At 42.2% G+C, this 17,977-nt stretch overlaps 1 protein-coding gene and 2 non-coding genes across 4 annotated transcripts in view; all 3 read left to right on the top strand.

Moving 5' to 3' along the window:
* Positions 1 to 17,977, top strand: part of atg16l1 (ATG16 autophagy related 16-like 1 (S. cerevisiae)) — a 34,703-nt gene that overhangs the window by 7,208 nt on the left and 9,518 nt on the right. The window contains exons 6-13 of one of the 2 annotated variants that reach the window (XM_078410725.1): positions 2,103 to 2,168; positions 2,673 to 2,759; positions 3,541 to 3,591; positions 6,082 to 6,187; positions 11,562 to 11,667; positions 13,880 to 13,950; positions 14,974 to 15,045; positions 16,151 to 16,271. In XM_078410725.1, the coding sequence (XP_078266851.1) occupies positions 2,103 to 2,168; positions 2,673 to 2,759; positions 3,541 to 3,591; positions 6,082 to 6,187; positions 11,562 to 11,667; positions 13,880 to 13,950; positions 14,974 to 15,045; positions 16,151 to 16,271 (680 nt within the window). The remainder of the gene's footprint in view (positions 1 to 2,102; positions 2,169 to 2,672; positions 2,760 to 3,540; positions 3,592 to 6,081; positions 6,188 to 11,561; positions 11,668 to 13,879; positions 13,951 to 14,973; positions 15,046 to 16,150; positions 16,272 to 17,977) is intronic. The other variant, XM_078410726.1, reaches the window with a different exon arrangement.
* LOC144599730 (small Cajal body-specific RNA 6) lies at positions 12,649 to 12,925 on the top strand. The gene has a single exon (XR_013548030.1).
* On the top strand, positions 15,436 to 15,701 carry LOC144599731 (small Cajal body-specific RNA 6). The gene has a single exon (XR_013548031.1).

The following is a 17,977-nucleotide window of genomic DNA, read 5'->3' as shown; positions in this document are numbered from 1 at the left end:
TATTTTTGTAGTTTGCATTAGGACTAAAAATTGCGGTAGGTGGAAAAGACTACATACAAAAATCTAGGTATCAAAAATTTTAATTAATATAATAAAACAATCAATTCTGAAGGGCCAGTTTGCAGAAGAGAAACTAGCCAGATTTCCATCACCGCTGAGAACTGCCTTTGTGCTGAACTCCAAAGGCACTTGCCTCAGGGCCCCACCCTCACTTGAGAGAAACAAGGAATTCTTCTACATCCCGCAGCTCCGCTCTTGCTCCCCCTCCCCCCACTCGCAACAAGGACAGGATCCCCCTCGTTCTCACCTTCCACCCCACCAGCCAGCGGATCCAACATATCATCCACCAACATTTCTGTCACCTACAGCGGGACCCCACCACTGGCCATATCTTCCCATTCCCTCCCCTCTCTGCGTTCCGCAGACTGTTCCCTCCGTAACTCCCTGGTCCACTTGTCCCTTCCTACCCAAACCACCCCAACCCCGGGCACTTTCCCCTGCAACCGCACGAGATGCAACACCTGTCCCTTTACCTCCCCCCTCAACTCCATCAAAGGACCTAAACAGTCTTTCCAGGTGAGACAGAGGTTCACCTGCACCTCCTCCAACCTCATCTATTGCATCCGCTGCTCTAGATGTCAACTTATTTATATCGGCGAAACCAAGCGCAGGCTTGGCGATCGCTTCGCTGAACACCTGCGCTCGGTCCGCATTAACAAAACTGATCTCCCGGTGGCCCAGCACTTTAACTCCCCCTCCCATTCCCAGTCTGACCTCTCTGTCATGGGCCTCATCCAGTGCCATAGTGAGGCCCGCCGGAAATTGGAGGAGCAGCACCTCATATTTCGCCTGGGCAGTTTGCAGCCCGGTGGTATGAACGTCGACTTCTCCAACTTCAGATAGCTCCTCTGTCCCTCCCTTCCCCTCCTCCTTCCCAGATCTCCCTCTATCTTCCTGTCTCCACCTATATCCTTCCTTTGTCCCGCCCCCCTGACATCAGTCTGAAGAAGGGTCTCGACCCAAAACGTCACCCATTCCTTCTCTCCCGAGATGCTGCCTGACCTGCTGAGTTACTGTGAATAAAAGGAATTGCAGATGCTGGTTTACAAAAAAAAGAATCAAAGTGCTGGAGTTACTCAATGGGTCAGGCAGCATAGCATCTCTGAAGGACATGGACGGGTGACGTTTTGTGTCAGGACCCTTCTTCAGACAGATGGTGGTGGGCGGGGAAGAAAACTGGAAGAAAGCAGCAGGCCAAAGCCTGACAAATGATAGGTGCATGCAGGTGAGGGGAATTTTGATAGGCAGGTCGTTGGACAAAGGTCCAGAGATGAAGAGACAAAAAGTGCAGAGCTGGAGCAGCATGAATCATAGATGGGGTGCAGTGAGAGAGGGTCTCGCAGAACTTCCATCAGAGAGAGGAGAGCTTCTTCAAAGTAAGCCTACTTTGAGGAGATTTTGCAGTGGAGCAATACACTTGAAGTTGCTCTGTGCAGGACACTATAATGGCTTGAACTGGTTACATGCTGGGTGCTGCAAGCAACCACTCTGCTATATTCTAGTTGTTCGACACAGAAAATTCTCGAACAGTTTAATCACTTGGCTCCAGAAGGCAATGCTTGAGCTACTTTAATTATGGAGTGTCCCTGTTGCAAAGTGTGCAAATATCAATCTTTTTGTCTTGGAGAATAAATTAAAAGAATGGTTTATGGTGGAAATATGTGGTTTCATATGTGACCCCAAATAAATGTGAGCAATTAATTCTAAATCCCTCAGCGAACAGTCAGGTGGTGCAGCATGGAACTGTAACACAAAGGTTACCAAGTTAGCACGGGAGCATAATGCAGGATTGCTGGCCAAGTAAAGTGGTGGCATATTGAATGTGTGTGGGAGCAGACAGCTCATATTCGGTAATGAAACCATTGAATATAAAAGCTTCAGTCTGAGGTAAATGTTGCACATACCACACTGACGGACATTTGGCTTCTTTACCAAGTGTTCTTTTTGGACCTGATTTCTGTCGTGAAGTTGCCCATTGCTCGTTTGTCTCAGATAACTTTTGTTACTTATTCATGTTTCCTGCACCTTTTTTTCTTCCTCAGGAAACGCCATGCAAAGCTCAAAAAGGATCTGGCTGAGGCTGCCAAAGAACCGTTGAATATTGATCCGTGAGTCACACATGTTGTCATGAGTTACTTTTGTTGAAGTAATCCCTGTAGTGCGTGAGTGGAATTTGCCATCTCACTTGCAGCTTTCGCCAGTGGTTTTCTATTGTAACCTCAGTATCTCGATGTTAGTGAAACTTTGAGACAAATTACATAAGAGATTCTGTTTGCTGTCTGCAGTTATCTTTTTTTTCAAAACTACTTAACAAATGAGAACAATAATCTTGTGGAAAAATTGACTTTGCTTCTAGTTGCAGCTGAAGCATCTTCACATTGTGCATGCAAATATCAATCTTTCTGGCTTGAAGAATAAAATGAAAAAATGGTTCATGGTGCAAAGCCTTCAAACCCATGTTGAGAGTCTCCATTGAAATAACTGATTATCTGTAATAATTCTGAGCAGGTATGATGTTCGTGCTACAGTTCCATCACAATGGTCTCTGCTGGTAACCCATACAAATGGAGTAGAAGACTTATGGTTGCTTTTTTTCCTGCTCTGATTGGCAGTGACGATGATATAGAGGTGCTTGGCGAAGAAGGGCCGGACACAGCGGAAGAAACATCACCGATGCGAGCTAAGCACAGGACTCCCAGGTGAGTGCCCGATATCTATGAATTACAGGGAGGCATGAAGTCCATAATGTGAGACTGTAAACGTTTCTTCTGCCAACGATTGTGACCTGCAATACTTCCCCATTGTTTTGTGGGTTTTTTTACACAGTCAATCAGATCCTGCAATATTACTGGCTGCTTGTAGTGTTTCAATGAAACAAGTGTTCAGAGAACTTGCATAATGTTACCTTTTAGTAAAATCCAAAATTAAATGCTTGATGTTAATCTAACATTATGACTACCATAACCATTGTTCTTGCAACTATTTTGTGGGTTAGTCATGCCTGCTCATCATCCGCCCTTTATTCCTCAGTCTTTTCTCTTCCCACAAATAAAAAATTCTCTTTTTATCATCCTCCATTAATTCCCCTTTGACAGCAAAAAAACCCTCCTGACCTGACACCCTTTTCTTTCGTTTTTCTTGGGAATTATCACAGAGAACACTGTAATTTAGCTCAGTCCTGTTAATTCCTTTATAATCTTAATGAATATGATCTAGTTTCTTATACTTTCTTTGGAAGTTTCATTGTTAGAGTTGAGAGACCATTTTTCTGTCTTTGTATGGTAGGGACTATTGGACAATTTTGTGATCTCGAATTACAAACTAAAGGTGAGTACACTTTAGGTGTAGAAGGGTCCCTGACACAAAATTTCACCTGTCCATGATCTTCCCAGATGCTGCCTGACCCGCTGAGTTACTCCAGCACTTTGGCTCTTTTTTTCTAAACATCTGCAACCATTATTTCTGTTCTGCTTTGTACAGAAGGACGTCACAGGCATCTGGACTCTTGGATTCTATTGGTAATATCTTTGGGTACGTTAAGAATTTATTTTCCCTGTTTCTTTTTTAATGATTAGTGTATTTCAGATCTGATTTACCTTGATATTTGCTCAATCATATATATGAGCTCTGTTTCTTGTTAATGATTATACATCTCTGCTCATCCTGTTCCATACCTAACAAAGAACCTCTACCGACCATTTATGATATTAATTGGTTAACATTTTACTCGGGGTTGTGTTGCCTCTATTCCCCATCTACAGAAATTAACTCAAGTTTAAGATGCTTGTTCATTGAATACACTACACAGTTTATAAAGGGACTTTGAAGAGAGTTTGTGAACATACCAGTAGAAGGCATTTTGTTGCCAGTGCACAGTGACGGGAACTTTGACCAAATGCCTTCATCATTTTTTAAGTTGACGTTCAATCCTGTAAAAATATGTTGGGTCATACTCAATGTGAGCACTTGCCAACATATCCCAGGTCAGCCATTTGTATCCCACTAATTTTTCTCTATTGCCAGTTGCAAAACTTTTTGTGCCTTTTCTTTCTGACAATTCGCAATGCACATCGCAAAAACTCTGTTACAATAAGGGAAGGATCTTGCGCTTCACAGTGAGCTTTTAAACCTGGTCTCATATAGTTATACAGCTCAGAAATGGGCCCTTTGGCCGACAGTTGATTACTGAGTTAATTCCATTTGTCTGCATTTGGCACATACTCCTTTAAACCTTTCCTATGCATGTACATGTCTAAATGTCTTTAAAATGTTATAATCATACCCACCTCTCCCACTTAATCTAGGATTTTTTTCTGCATTCCCACCAACATGAGAAAGTTGCCACCGGGGACCCTTTAAATCTTTCCTTACACCCTTAAACCTTCCAGTTTTAGACTCCTTTTAGACTCCTTTTATCCTGGGGAAAAAGGCTATGACTATTCACATTTTCTATGCCTCTTGTGATTTTGTATATCTTTATAAGGACACCTCTCAGTGTCCTATGCTCCAGGGATAAAAGCCCCACCATCCTGTCACTGTCCCTGAATCCGGAGGTGAGCGTTTTCATACTTCTATACCTTTTGTCCGATGGGAGAGGGGAGAAGAGCGAGTGGCCAGGATGCGACTCATTCTTGATTGCAGGGGCAGCGTGAGGTATAAATGGAATCAATGGAAGGAAGGTTGGTTTGTGTGATGATCTGGGTTGCGTCCACAAATTGCTGCAATCGCTTGCGGTCTTGGATGGAACTGTTCCCAAACCAAGCTGCGATGCAGCCCGATAAAATGCTTTCTATGGCGCATCTAGAAGTTATATATCGATGGTCTGGGAGAAGTCGTTGGTGATATTTACTCCTTGGAATTTGAAGTTTTAAACCATCTCTACTTCAGCGCCATCAGAAGGCATAAGGCGTACTTGTCTTCATTGGTTGGGGTATATAATATAAGAGTGGGACCTTATGATGCAACTTAACAAAACACTGGTTAGTGTAGGAAGGAACTGCAGATGCTGGTTTAAATTGAAGCTACACAAAATGCTAAAGTAACTCAGCGGGACCGGCAACATCTCTGGAGAGAAGGAATGGGTGACGTTTCGGGTCGAGACCCTTCTTCAGATTGATGTAGTTAGACTGTTTTTGGAGCATTGTGTACTATTCTGGTTACCATACTTTCGGAATGGTTTGGTTGGTGGGAGTGCAGGGGAGATTCACTGGAATGTTGTATGGATTGAGATTCTTTAATTATGGGGAGAGATTGGACAAGTTGAACTTGTTTTCCATGGAGCGTTGGAGATTGAAGAGTGACTTGATAAATATAAGATTATGAAAAGCATGAATAAGGTAGACAGACAAAAAAAAACCCTTGATAGGGTTATCTAAAACAAGCCATAAGTAAGGTGAGGGAAAGGATTTTTAAATTGGATCTGATGGAAAAGTTTTTACAGAGAGTTGTTGATGTCTGGAACACAACTATAAGAGGTGATGTTAGAATCCGATACAATCACTATCTTTGAGACATTTAGACAGATACTTAAATAGGTAAGGCATAGAAAGATACAGTCCAAATGCAAACAAATGAGACCAGTACAGATGGACAAAAAGATGGGTATGGACGTGAAGTGGTCGATCGACCGACTCTGCTACAAGACTAAGGTTATACGGTCAACTCCTAAGGTGTAACTTCGGCAAACCTTGTAGTAAGCAGGAATGGAATCTGGCTTACCCCCACTTCAACAACTGAGACCAGTTAATCTCCTTGGTATTATTGACTAACTTAGAAGAGACTGGCATTGCAATTGGATCTTCCAGTCAATGTAGAACGTATTTCTCCAACGGGCACTTCTAACTTAGTACTTTATTTGACCATAATATTTCTGTGTCAATAACATAATGAGTTTCTTTGTGCTTTCATGTCAGAGCACCTATTTAAATACATACTTTGTACTGTGTGTTTGCACCTGATTTTTTATCTTGCTGTTTCTGAAGGTGCTGAGTAAATGAAATGTTCTGTGTTTTCTGCCATTAGAAAACGATCACCCACGTTACACGGGAATGTGATTGATGCCTCCGATGTCTGTGCTGGACCTTGTAATAATCAGACGCAATTACCTACCACACCACTCCACATGTTTGTGAGTATGCCATCAAAGGAAAGGTTAGAAATACATGAAGGGTCAAGTAATACAATAGGACCCTCGCAATAACGAACCAGGGGATGCAGGATGGTGTCTGTTATTGCCGGTTGTCCACTACAGTCGAGAGCGAGAGGCAAAGTTTAACCCGAGGCCGGGAGGGAATAAGCTCGGCTTTGGGGGGAGGGGGGGGTTAAACCCCGAGAATTCATAGTCTTGGGAGACACCGAGCCCATGGCCTCACATGCAGTGTGCTGAGGACAGGTCTTGTACTCACGCCACCTTCATGCTGCTTGTTCTCTCCACTCTTGCGACTGGAAGCACACCACGTGGCACCTGGGTCCACTATAACCTAAATCTACTATATCAGGGTACATTGTTGCGAGAGTTTACTGTACTATACAAATGAAATGTGTTGCAACGAGAGAAACCTCACATGGAGCATAAATACCACTTTAATCATTTTGAACAATAAACCTATTTCTGTACTGTAAATTATATGTGACATCAAAAGGGCGCTAGTTTTTCAGAGTGCCATTTTGAGTCCCGATTGTAAGCAATGAAATGTGGGCTGAGTTTTCATTTAATGATGATGGTGCAGAATTGTCAAAAAGCTAACCGTGACCTTAGAAACATAGAAAATAGGTGCAGGAGGAGGCCATTCGGCCCATCGAGCCAGCACCTCCATTCATTGTGATCATGGCTGATCATCCACAATCGGTAACCTGTGCCCAACTTCTTCCCATATCCCGTGATTCCACTAGCCCCCAGAGCTCTATCTAACTCTCTCTTAAATTCATCCAGTGATTTGGCCTCCACAGCCCTTCCACAAATTCACAACTCTCTGGGTGAAAATGTTCCTTTTCACCTCAGTTTTAAATAGCCTCCCCTTATTCTAAGACTGTGGCCCCTGATTCTGGACTCCCCCAACATTGGGAACATTTTTTCTGCCACTAGCTTGTCCAGTCCTTTTATAATTTTATATGCCTCTATAAGATCCCCTCTCATCCTTCTATACTCCAGTGAATACAAGCCTAGTCTTTTCAATCTTTCCTCGTATGACAGTCCCGCCACCCCAGGGATCAATCTCGTGAACCTACGCTACACTTCCTCAATTACAAGGATGTCCTTCCTCAAATTAGGAGACCAAAACTGTACACAATACTCCAGATGTGGTCTTACCAGGGCCCTATTACAACTGCAGAAGAATCTCTTTACTCCTATACTGAAATCTTCTCGTTATGGCCAACATGCCATTAGCTTTCTTCACTGCCTGCTGTACCTGCACACCAACTTTCAGTGACTGGTGTACAAGGACACCCAGGTCTTGCTGCACATCCATCTTACCTAACCTGACACCATTGTGATAATAATCTGTCTCCTTTTTGCCGCCAAAGTGGATAACCTCACATTTATCTACATTATCATGCATCTGCCCACTCACTCAACCTGTCCAGGTCACCTTGCAACCTCCTAACATCCTCTTCACAGTTCACACTGCCACCCAGCTTTGTGTCATCTGCAAACTTGCTAGTATTACTTCTAAATCCTTCATCCAAATCATTAATATATATGGTAAATGCCCAACACGAGCCTTGAGGCACTCCACTCACCACTGCCTGCCATTCTGAAAAGGCCATTCTGAAAAGGACCCGTTGCCGCAGAACTGTAATAACATTACATTATAAATCACATTATCCTAATTCAGCTCATTTGCCCAATGCTGATTCTCAGCATCACAATCCCATCAGTTCTATTCCGCTTATCTCCTTCTCACCCAAATTATTTTTCTCACATGTCACAATTACATTGTCAATGTGTTTAACGGGCAAACATGTTGAATTGATTTCTGATTTACCTGTTAATTGTGACTCAATACATACAGTCAAGATACAGTTGAGAATATCCATTTGGCCAGATTATCCTGATATTTCACCTCATTATCCAGATTCGAAATTATTTTGTTTCCCTATCCAGGAGATCTTTCTATGTATCAATCACACTGCATGGGACAATCACCTGATGTTTATATGATTTCCCGGATTCAACACAGGCATGTGAAGTTTCCGTGGATTTCCGCGTTTCTAAAATCTATTTTCCGCGCTTTTTGCATGATTTCCGCGTTTTCACTTTGCCAAAATCGCGTTTATCAATGGAAAAATCGGATTAAAAAAAGAACCCCGTTCTACACCTCGCGCAAGCGGTCAGCTCTTTTCCTCTTTTTTTTTTACCTCACTCACATGCCTGGTTCCTGTGGATTGGAGGGTAGCTAATGTTATCCCACTATTCAAGAAAGGAGGGAGAGAGAAAGCAGAGAATTATAGACCATTAGCCTGACATTGGTGGTGGGGAAGATGCTGGTGTCAATTATTAAAGATATAATAGCGGCACATTTAAATAGCAGTACAGGATCGGTCCAAATCAGCATGGATTTACGAAGGGGAAATCATGCTTGACTAATCTTCCGGGATTTTTGAGGATAGAACAAGTAAAATGGACAATGGAGAGCCAGTCGATGTGGACTTTCAGAAAGCCCCACACAGGAGATTAGTGGGCAAAATTAGAGCACATGGTATTGGGGGTAGGATATTGACATGGATAGAAAATTGGTTGGCAGACAGGAAACAAAGAGTAGGGATTAACGGGTCCCTTTCAGAATGGCAGGCAGTGACTAGTGGGGTACCGCAAGGCTCGGTGCTGGGACTGCAGCTATTTACAATATACATTAACGACTTAGATAAAGGAATTAAAAGTAACATGAGCAAATGTGCGGACGGCACAAAGCTGGGTGGCAGTGTGAACTGTGAAGAAGATGCTCTGAGGATGCAGGGTGACTTGGACAGGTTTGGTGAGTGGGCAGATGCATGGCAGATGCAGTATAATGAAGTTAAATGTGAGGTTATAAACTTTGGTGGCAAGAACGGGAAGACAGATTATTATCTGCATGGTGTCAGGTTAGGAAAAGGAAGTACAAGAAGACCTGGGTGTCCTTGTACATCAGTCACTGAAAGTAAGCATGCAGGTACAACAGGCAGTGAAGAAAGCTAATGGCATGTTCGCCTTCATAAGGAGAGGAGTTGAGTATAGGAGCAAAGAGGTCCTTCTGCAGTTGTACGGGGCCCTGGTGAGACCGCACCTGGAGTATTGTGTGCAGTTTTGGTCTCCTAATTTGAGGAAGGACATTCTTGCTATTGAGGGAGTGCAGCGTAGGTTCACGAGGTTAATTCCCGGGATGGTGGGACTGTCATATGTTGAAAGAATGGAGCGACTGGGCTTGTATTCACTAGAATTTAGATGAGAGGGGATCTTATAGAAATATATAAAATTATTAAGGGATTGGACATGCTAGATGCAGGAAACATGTTTCCGATGTTGGGGGAGTCCAGAACCAGTGGCCACAGTTTAAGAATAAGAGGTAGGCTATTTAGAACTGAGGCGAGGAAAAACATTTTCACACAGTTGTGAATTTGTGGATTTCTCTGCCTCAGAAGGCAGTGGAGGCTGATTCACTGGATGCATTCAAAAGAGAGTTAGATAGAGCTCTTGGGGTTAGTGGAATCAAGGGGTATTGGGAGAAGGCAGGAACGGGGTAATGATTGTGGATGATCAGCCATGATCACTTTGAATGGCGGTGCTGGCTCAAAGCGCTGAATGGCCTACCCCTACACCTATTGACTGTGTATGTAAAATTTGCCTTCATAATTTACTCTGACAAAAAAAGAGTCAAAACCAGATTACAATCATAAAGTACTTCATTAGCATTGTCACTGTTTAAATATAAGAAACATAGCAGCCAATTACTGCCTCGCAACAGTGAGAAAAATGACCAAATTAACTGTGTTGGTGGATGGATAATTGAGACAAGTCAGTAAAAAGAACTCTTTACAACAGATATTTAACATGCAGTCAGGAGATCAAATGGGGACTTAGGTGCGGTTTTGAGATTAGTTTAACAAACAGGAAATAAAGTGTTAAAATAAATGGGTAATTTTAGAATTGGTGGGATAAAACTCAAATAATGCCACAAGAATCAGTGCATGGGTCTCGACTATTTGTAATCCTTCTCAATGTCTTGGATTTAAGCAAGCTTTCTAATAATAGCTAAGTAGGAGGAGAATTAAATAGGTCATGAAGGGATGTAAATGGATGGTAGCAGATGAATATAACACTGATTACAGAAAGTTGACATGCAGAATTGATTGAGGAGACTGCGCCTTATGAGGAATCGGTGGTTCTCATTGAAATATAAGATTCTCAGATTTTGGTACTGATGCTGTTGTAATTTTCCATACTTGCTTCAGCCTCAAGGTCATACTTGCAGGACTGAATTGAAATTTATTTGAATGGGTGTGTACTTTTGGAATTCTCTACCTCGGAAGGGTGTGCATGCTTAGTTGTGTATAGTCAAGATTGAGATCAGTGGATTTCTGGAAGCTAAAGGAATCGAGGGATATGTAGATTGTGCAGCAATATAGAATTGAAGGTGAAGATCACCTAATAACTTGCTGGCATTGACCACATGGCCCACCATCATGTTTCATCAGCTTCTATTAACATTGCATTGAAACTTCATAATTGCAGTTTTCTCACATTGCTGCACTGAAAGGTCAATCGCTGCACATTGAGATGTCATCAGTAGGATGCGACACCTATGATTTCCTGACGGGTCTGTGTGATGTTCAGTTGTAAGTTACCCATAGAAAATATAGCTTTGACAAACTGAGATTAAGGATGCGTTGAACAGTATTAAGTTTTAGTCTTAGAGATACAATATGGAAACAGGCCCTTCATCCTCCAGAGTCAACCCGACCAGCAATCAACCTTACACTCGTTTTATCCTACACACTTTACAGGAGCCAATTAACCTACAAACCTGCACGTCTTTGTAACGTGTGAGGAAACCAAGCATCCATTAAAACCCACGCGGTCACAGGGAGAACATGCAAACTCCGTACCGACAGCGCCTGTAATCAGGATCAAATCTGGGCCTCTGGCGCTGTAAGGCAGCAACTCCATCACTGTGCTAATGTGCCACCCTAAGATTGTTGACTAGGATTTGCTACATTGTCAAGTGTCAACATTGGCAGACCCATGTGGAGTAAATGTGAAAGAGCAGACAATTTTGGATTGGTCTGGCTAGGCTCCTACAGCTTGGTCAGTACTGTATTGGTGCAAAGTAGTAGTGTTCATTTAGCCTTTCTCCTCGAGCTTCTGAAACTTGCTCAAGTAGTTGTAATTATTCCTTCCTTTCCATGTTGTAATTTTATATTCGGCTGTGGTACAATTCTCGTACCTAAACCCCTTAAGAAAGTGATTTGATGAGTTTTTTCAATGGGTTTTTTTTCTGACCTTATCTCTGGATTTTATTTATCAGGACGCTCATGATGGAGAGGTGAATGCAGTCAAATTTAGCCCAAGGTCCCGAATAGTGGTGACTGGTGGGACAGACAGAAAGGTTAAACTGTGGGAGATCTCCTCGGGTAAGTGTAAACAAAACTTTGATTTAGAGTGTATGCTGTTTGGAGGGTTGATTCATTTCAATCTAATAGTGAATTTAATAGAGCACCCCCTGATTCTGTTTCCTGGGCCCACTTTACTGTTTTTATTATGTTTTTATGGTGCTCTAAGGTGCTCTGTATTTCTTATTCATTGATATTGACGTCTTCTCGTGTATTTATTTTGCTCGCTTAACATGATATAATCCTTGAGAACCCAGCTGCTTTTTCCTGATTCTTCCCTCTAAGCGATGACTCCTTTTAGGGAGGGTTCCCACCAAGCTTTTTCCATGTACTGAGTGCGATTGATTGTCTGGTGTGTGAGCCAGTTGACTATCCTGTCACTGGGTGGGGTTGCTGGGCAAGTTTAGTTATATAGCACATTTCAGCAACCAGGCAATTCAAAGTGCTTTGCAAAAAACATTAAAGAGCAGTTAAAAGCAATTAAAAACAGTCATTAAAGAGAATAGAAAAAAAAACCAAGCTAAAATAGAATAAGATAGGTATAAAATACAAAATTAAAAGTTACAGTGCGGTGAAAGAAATGAATAATTATTTGATTTGATAAAAGGCAGCGTCAAACAGAATAGTCTTCAGCCTCGATTTAAAAGAACTGAGAGTTGCAGCGGACCTGCAGTTTTCTGGGAGTTTGTTCCATATATGTGGTGCATAAAAACTAAACGCTGCTTCTCCATGTTGCATCTGGTCTTTTAAATCTTACATCTGGTCTTGATGCTGTCCTCATTCATCTTTGTCAAATGAACACCCTAAGTAGTGGTCGAGAAACCCAGCTGAATAGTTCCTGCGTAATACTTACACATCCTTTCCGGACTCTGAATGCGAGCTACGTACTTCCTGCCTGGTCAACAGAATCTTGTGTGTTTATCAACAAGGTATTTGATGCAGACTATTACTAACATTTGTTCCCTTGTGCAAGTGTATCTTCATAAATGTATAAAGTAATGAGGTCAATGATGATAAGTAAAAGGTCCGATAGCACTTTATTAAATGCCCACAAGCCAGCTAGCTCCCAGGAGATCCTATCTTTCCCATCCTGCTCAAGGTGTGCTGTGATGGTAGTAGACTTCCTGACAGTAACTGTGCCACTGATTTAGTTGACATTCTCAAAGAGGAATTTAGAGTGTCTTCATAATGGGCATCACACAAAACTGGCAGCCCAGGAGCTTTGGGTATTGTGGGGATTTACCTCTGGTGCATGACTGCAAGTTTTCAAGCTGAGACCTCCATTTAAAGAGTGAAGTACATGTGAAATTTAAATAATGGAAAAATATTGATGGCTCTATCTGTAATTGGGCTTCTTGCCCAGTACTTGCATGCAAATGCCACAGTGTGAAACACTTGAATCCACTAAGTAATTTGTTTAGAACATTTTGTTCATGATCCTAATGAAAATATATCCATTTTCTGGAAGCCAATATCTGAGATTTAGAAGATTGCTTTGGAGGTTGATCCAGTGCTTAGGAACAAAAGCTGTGGGACCTTTTGCTGGTGGTGATAAATGTTATTATTTCTAAGTTCTTCCGTTCCCTTTTTTGATCCTCACTCAAGTTCTCGCCTTTCACCCGCAACTTTACTGCTCGTGTTCATTCTTCATTTGTGAGGCAATGAAATAAATGAGATGTCCCTATGCTCGAGGCTGCCCTTGGTCATGGATTCAGGCTGAATCGTCAATTTGATGTCCGGCTGCCAAACCCAAGACTTTGAATCCAGTTGTAGTAGAATTAGTTTCTTTGAGGCATCATACTGGGAACCTAACTCTATCAAAGCCACACTGTATGTAGCCTGGGGAGGGCCTAATGATGAGCTGAATTAACACATTCCCAGCACTGAAATCTGGCAGCCTAAGCACAAGGTTTCATGACAGTACATATAAGAAGATAACTGAAGATGCTGGTACAAATCGAAGGTATTTATTCACAAAATGCTGGAGTAACTCAGCAGGTCAGGCAGCATTTTTTCAAGATGTGGTCGTAGAGTAGGAGGGGAGGAGAAATCACAGAGGGGGAGCAACCTTTCAAGATGTGGTTGTGGAGTAGGAGGGCAGGAGAAATCACAGAGGGGGAGCAACTTTTCAAGATGTGGTGCCTGACCTGCTGAGTTACTCCAGCATTTTGTGAATAAATACCTCATGACAGTACATGCTGGATACTGACATGCTGCTGTTTGTTCCCTGTAGGAAGATGTGAACTGAAGAGCTCTCTAGCTGGCAGTAATGCTGGAATTACCAGTCTTGAATTTGACAGCACAGTAAGTGAGAGTTCATCTACTTTGTGACTTTACTTGATGTTTACCAAAGCTGAGATGCTTTTTTTCCCCAAAAAAGACATTCCACCTTCATTCCCTGTAATCCCTCAAGTGAATTTTCCAAGGATTTAAGCAATCTTCATATGCATTAACTGAGTACATGTTTCTCAATTTTGATCTCAAGGAACTGTCTAGATCTATTTTACATTGGCAGCATAATGAAAGAGCCTAATCCTGTCATTATCCATTATCTGTGTTAACTTTCAACTGACAAAAAGTTAGCTTAATGTGGAAGACCCCGAAGAACACGGATATTTTCAATGAAGCAGTGTAGAGGATGACCTTGTGTGGCTAACTCCAGTATGTAATTGAGGGCAGTTTATATAGGTCATTGTCAAGTGTGCTTTGTTCTGCTTGTAACCAGTGTCGTAACTGATTTTGGAAATCTCCACAGACTTTGCTCTTAAGTTCTGAAAACAGTTCTGCTGTCCTGGTTGAATTGACCTTGCCTGTAAAGCAGATACAGCAGGGAAACTGATCTTTGTGCCCAGCTCGTCCATGACAATTACGATACCTATCTTAATCCTTCCGCCAGTGTTTGGCCTATTTTCCTCTAAACGTTTCCTCTGCATGTATCTATCCAAATGTCTTTTAAATGTTGTAATTGTGCCTGCCTCGTCCCACTCCTCTGGCAATTCATTGCGTATACCCACCACCCTTTGTGTGAATAAATTGCTTCTCAGTCCCCCTTTAAATCTTCCCTTCTCACCTTGAACCTATGTCCTTTTATTTCAACACTCCTAACCTGGGCAAAAGACAGGGATCATCGACCCTGTGTGTGCCCATTATCTTATGAACCTTCAGAAGGTAAACCCTCAGCCTCCTTCGCCCCAGGGAAAACAGTTCTGTTTGTCCAATCCCTCTCCAACTTGGGCTGTCTAGTCCAGCTGCACTTCAGTCATTTTTTTCTACTCAGTAGCTCAATTCAATTGTACAATACTAAATCAAAAGAAATATTTGTTTTAGGGAGCATATCTGCTTGCAGCCTCCAATGACTTTGCTAGCAGAATTTGGACGGTGGATGATTCGCGACTACGGGTAAGTAGAAATTATTGAAACCCCTCCTCAGCGTGCTGTGACCTAGAAGGCCTGTATCTGTGTAAACCTGTGCAGCTGGCTTAGTGTGCACCCTCTCTGCACCTGGAACATGATGAGATTGAATTTGAATGTAAAGTTCAAAGGATAATCCTACCTGGCTTCTGAAGAAGAGGGCATTGCCAACTAGTCAATAGATAGTTTTGCCAGTAAATAATCACACATTTATAACTTTCAATTTCTGTTCACAACCTGCCAACTGTACATGTTCCCTGTACGTCTTTAGTGGTTGACAGACTTTCTAAAGTATGCACCAAAACTGATTAATTTATTTAAACTTGCTCTGTCCAAAGATGTGTATATGTTTATGGGCTTGCTGAAGTAACATGTAGAGGTCAGTGATGAGAGGTAAAAGGTCTGACTGCTCAGGGCATTATTCTCACATCCTCACTCGTAGGAAACCCTGCATTTTCTATCCAGCTGGAGGCTTGCTGTATGGATACAGGGGTTCCTGACAGTAATTGATGCTGCTGCTTTAGAGCACATTGAGACATTTTGAGCATCTCTGCAGTCAGCATTTGACACAGTAGGTTCGTCAGGAGTGTTTGGTGTTATGGGATTTGCCTCTGTTGCCTGACTGCAAACTTTAAACTGAGACCTCAGATCAAGACCTTGTACGAAGAGGAAGTCTTGGACCTCTGACAGACATATATCTGTCGCCTTGTTAGTTTTCTTGTTTGCATGTGTCATGTTCTACATGTAGCATGGACTTGGTACTTTGTACTTGGACACTTTCCTACTTTGAGTCCAGAAGCAATTGCAACATTTAAGAGGCATTTAGATAAACACATGCAGGGAATGCGAGGGATGCGGACCATGTGTTGGCAGATAGGTCTGTTAGGTTGGCATCACAGTCGGCACAGTCAGATCTGGTGGGCTGCAGGGCTGGTTCCTGTGCTGCAGTGATCTGCATTGCATAAATTATGGTATTTACCAAAGATATCTGCATTTCTTTAAAAAAATCAGTCCTGTATGAGTAGAATTGTACGATTCTAAACATTAAATATAAATCTGACGTGATTCATTGTTTCTTCTCATTCCACAACAGCACACATTAACAGGACACAGTGGGAAGGTGCTTTCCGCAAAGTTTCTTCTGGACAATGCCCGTATAGTATCGGGCAGCCATGATCGGACTCTCAAACTCTGGGATTTGAGCCGTAAAATCTGTAAGTAAGGGCAATATTAAGGAGAAAGGAACATCAGGACTTGCCCTTCCAGAGCAGTCACAGTCCAAGGAATGCTCTGATTTGAAACTGACTGGAAATAAGCGAGTTCCGCAGCTGAGTGACTACAGCGATGGACGAAAACAACCAGGTGTCATAGATTTCAGTCCCAATCATTTTTGGAGTCACACTAGAATGGAAACAGTCCAGTTTGTCCGCCATCCATTATAATTTTAATCCTCCAGCATATGGTCTGCAGCCTTCTGTGCCTAAGCAATTTAAGAACTCATCTAGACATTTGTATGTTGTCAGTGACACAGCTTCCACCACTCTTTGTCAGTGGTTTCCATGTATTTGCTACTCTTTGGGTAAAAAAGATCCCCCCTTATATCCCCACCTGAACCATATTTGACGATTGGAACCAAACTTGGGATAGAGAGTAGAAAAAGCAGCCAAAGTTCCTAAACTGAATTGTGACACTCCAGCAATTTAATTGGATGGTATTTGTTTCTGCAATGGTAATCCAGAGGCCTGGATTCATCTGGAGCGATGAGACTGAAGATGAGTCCCGACCCAAAATCTCATCTGTCCAATCTCTTCACAGATGCTACACGTACCGCTGAGTTCCTACAACACTTTGTTATGCTTTAATTCAAATATCACCCTGGCTTCTTAAGATTTTAATTCATTTTAATAATTAGCTTGAAATTTAAATAAGATTTAGCGTCAAAGTGGTGTTCCTGTGAATATATGGTTTCTTTTTTGCGGGAGGGGGGAAGGTAATCAGATGCCCTTACCTTGTCTGTCTTGTGCGTGACTAGATTTATTCTCTGACATGGCCGAGCTGGCATCTCCAGTTCAAGGGGAATTGGCGCTTGGCAATAAGTTCTGATCCTGCCTTCAATAACCCAGTCTATTGAAAGGCAAGTTGTGATCATCAATGCTAGTGGAATATTATCCCTGAAGGGAGGGCCAAATTAGAAACTGCAGATGAAATGAAATTAATGGTATGACATGCAAAAATGTGTCAAGAGAAAAGTCACCAGCAAAGTCCAGAAGGCTTATGACACCTAATATGAACCTAACCTTTGTCATAGCCTGCATGTATGACCAGGAATTTCCATTTGGATTTTTGACATTGTCCATTTTCTTTTTGCCAAGGCTGTTTGTTATAACTTGGAGTGAAGTATTAACTAGAGACAGTCAATTGGGGTTAAAGGTTTCTTCTTTCTTTATCCTCCTCTACTACATCTAATTGTTGAGCAAGGCAATGACTTGCACATCAATAATTCCCAGTTGTTTGCATGAGGCAGGTAGGGGCCTGGTGAACAATGTACAGTGTAATAATTAAGGGAGATAACTCTTCAGTGAAACAGTCAGAAGGGACTTGGATCTACGGTTCAAAAATATGTGCAGATGATTGGTATGTTAGTGATGCTTGGGGCACAGTGCTTTATAACTTTTCCAAGATGCTTCTTATGCATCTGCCTGGATGTAATTTGTATTATAGAAGGAACAATAACCTTGGCGTGTGTTACTTTGATGTACAAGCCCACCGACTCGCACAGCTATCTGGACTACACTTCTTCCCACCCGGTCCCCTGCAAAAAGTCTATCCCCTACTCCCAATTCCTCCGTCTACGCCGCATCTGCGCCCGGGATGAGGTGTTTCACACTAGGGCTTCCGAGATGTCCTCGTTTTTCAGAAA

The sequence above is a fragment of the Rhinoraja longicauda genome, chromosome 13 (genome assembly GCF_053455715.1).
Source record: "Rhinoraja longicauda isolate Sanriku21f chromosome 13, sRhiLon1.1, whole genome shotgun sequence".
Lineage (NCBI taxonomy): Eukaryota > Metazoa > Chordata > Chondrichthyes > Rajiformes > Arhynchobatidae > Rhinoraja > Rhinoraja longicauda.
Note: the sequence above shows the minus strand (reverse complement) of the source record. Positions and strands in the feature narration are given on the sequence as shown.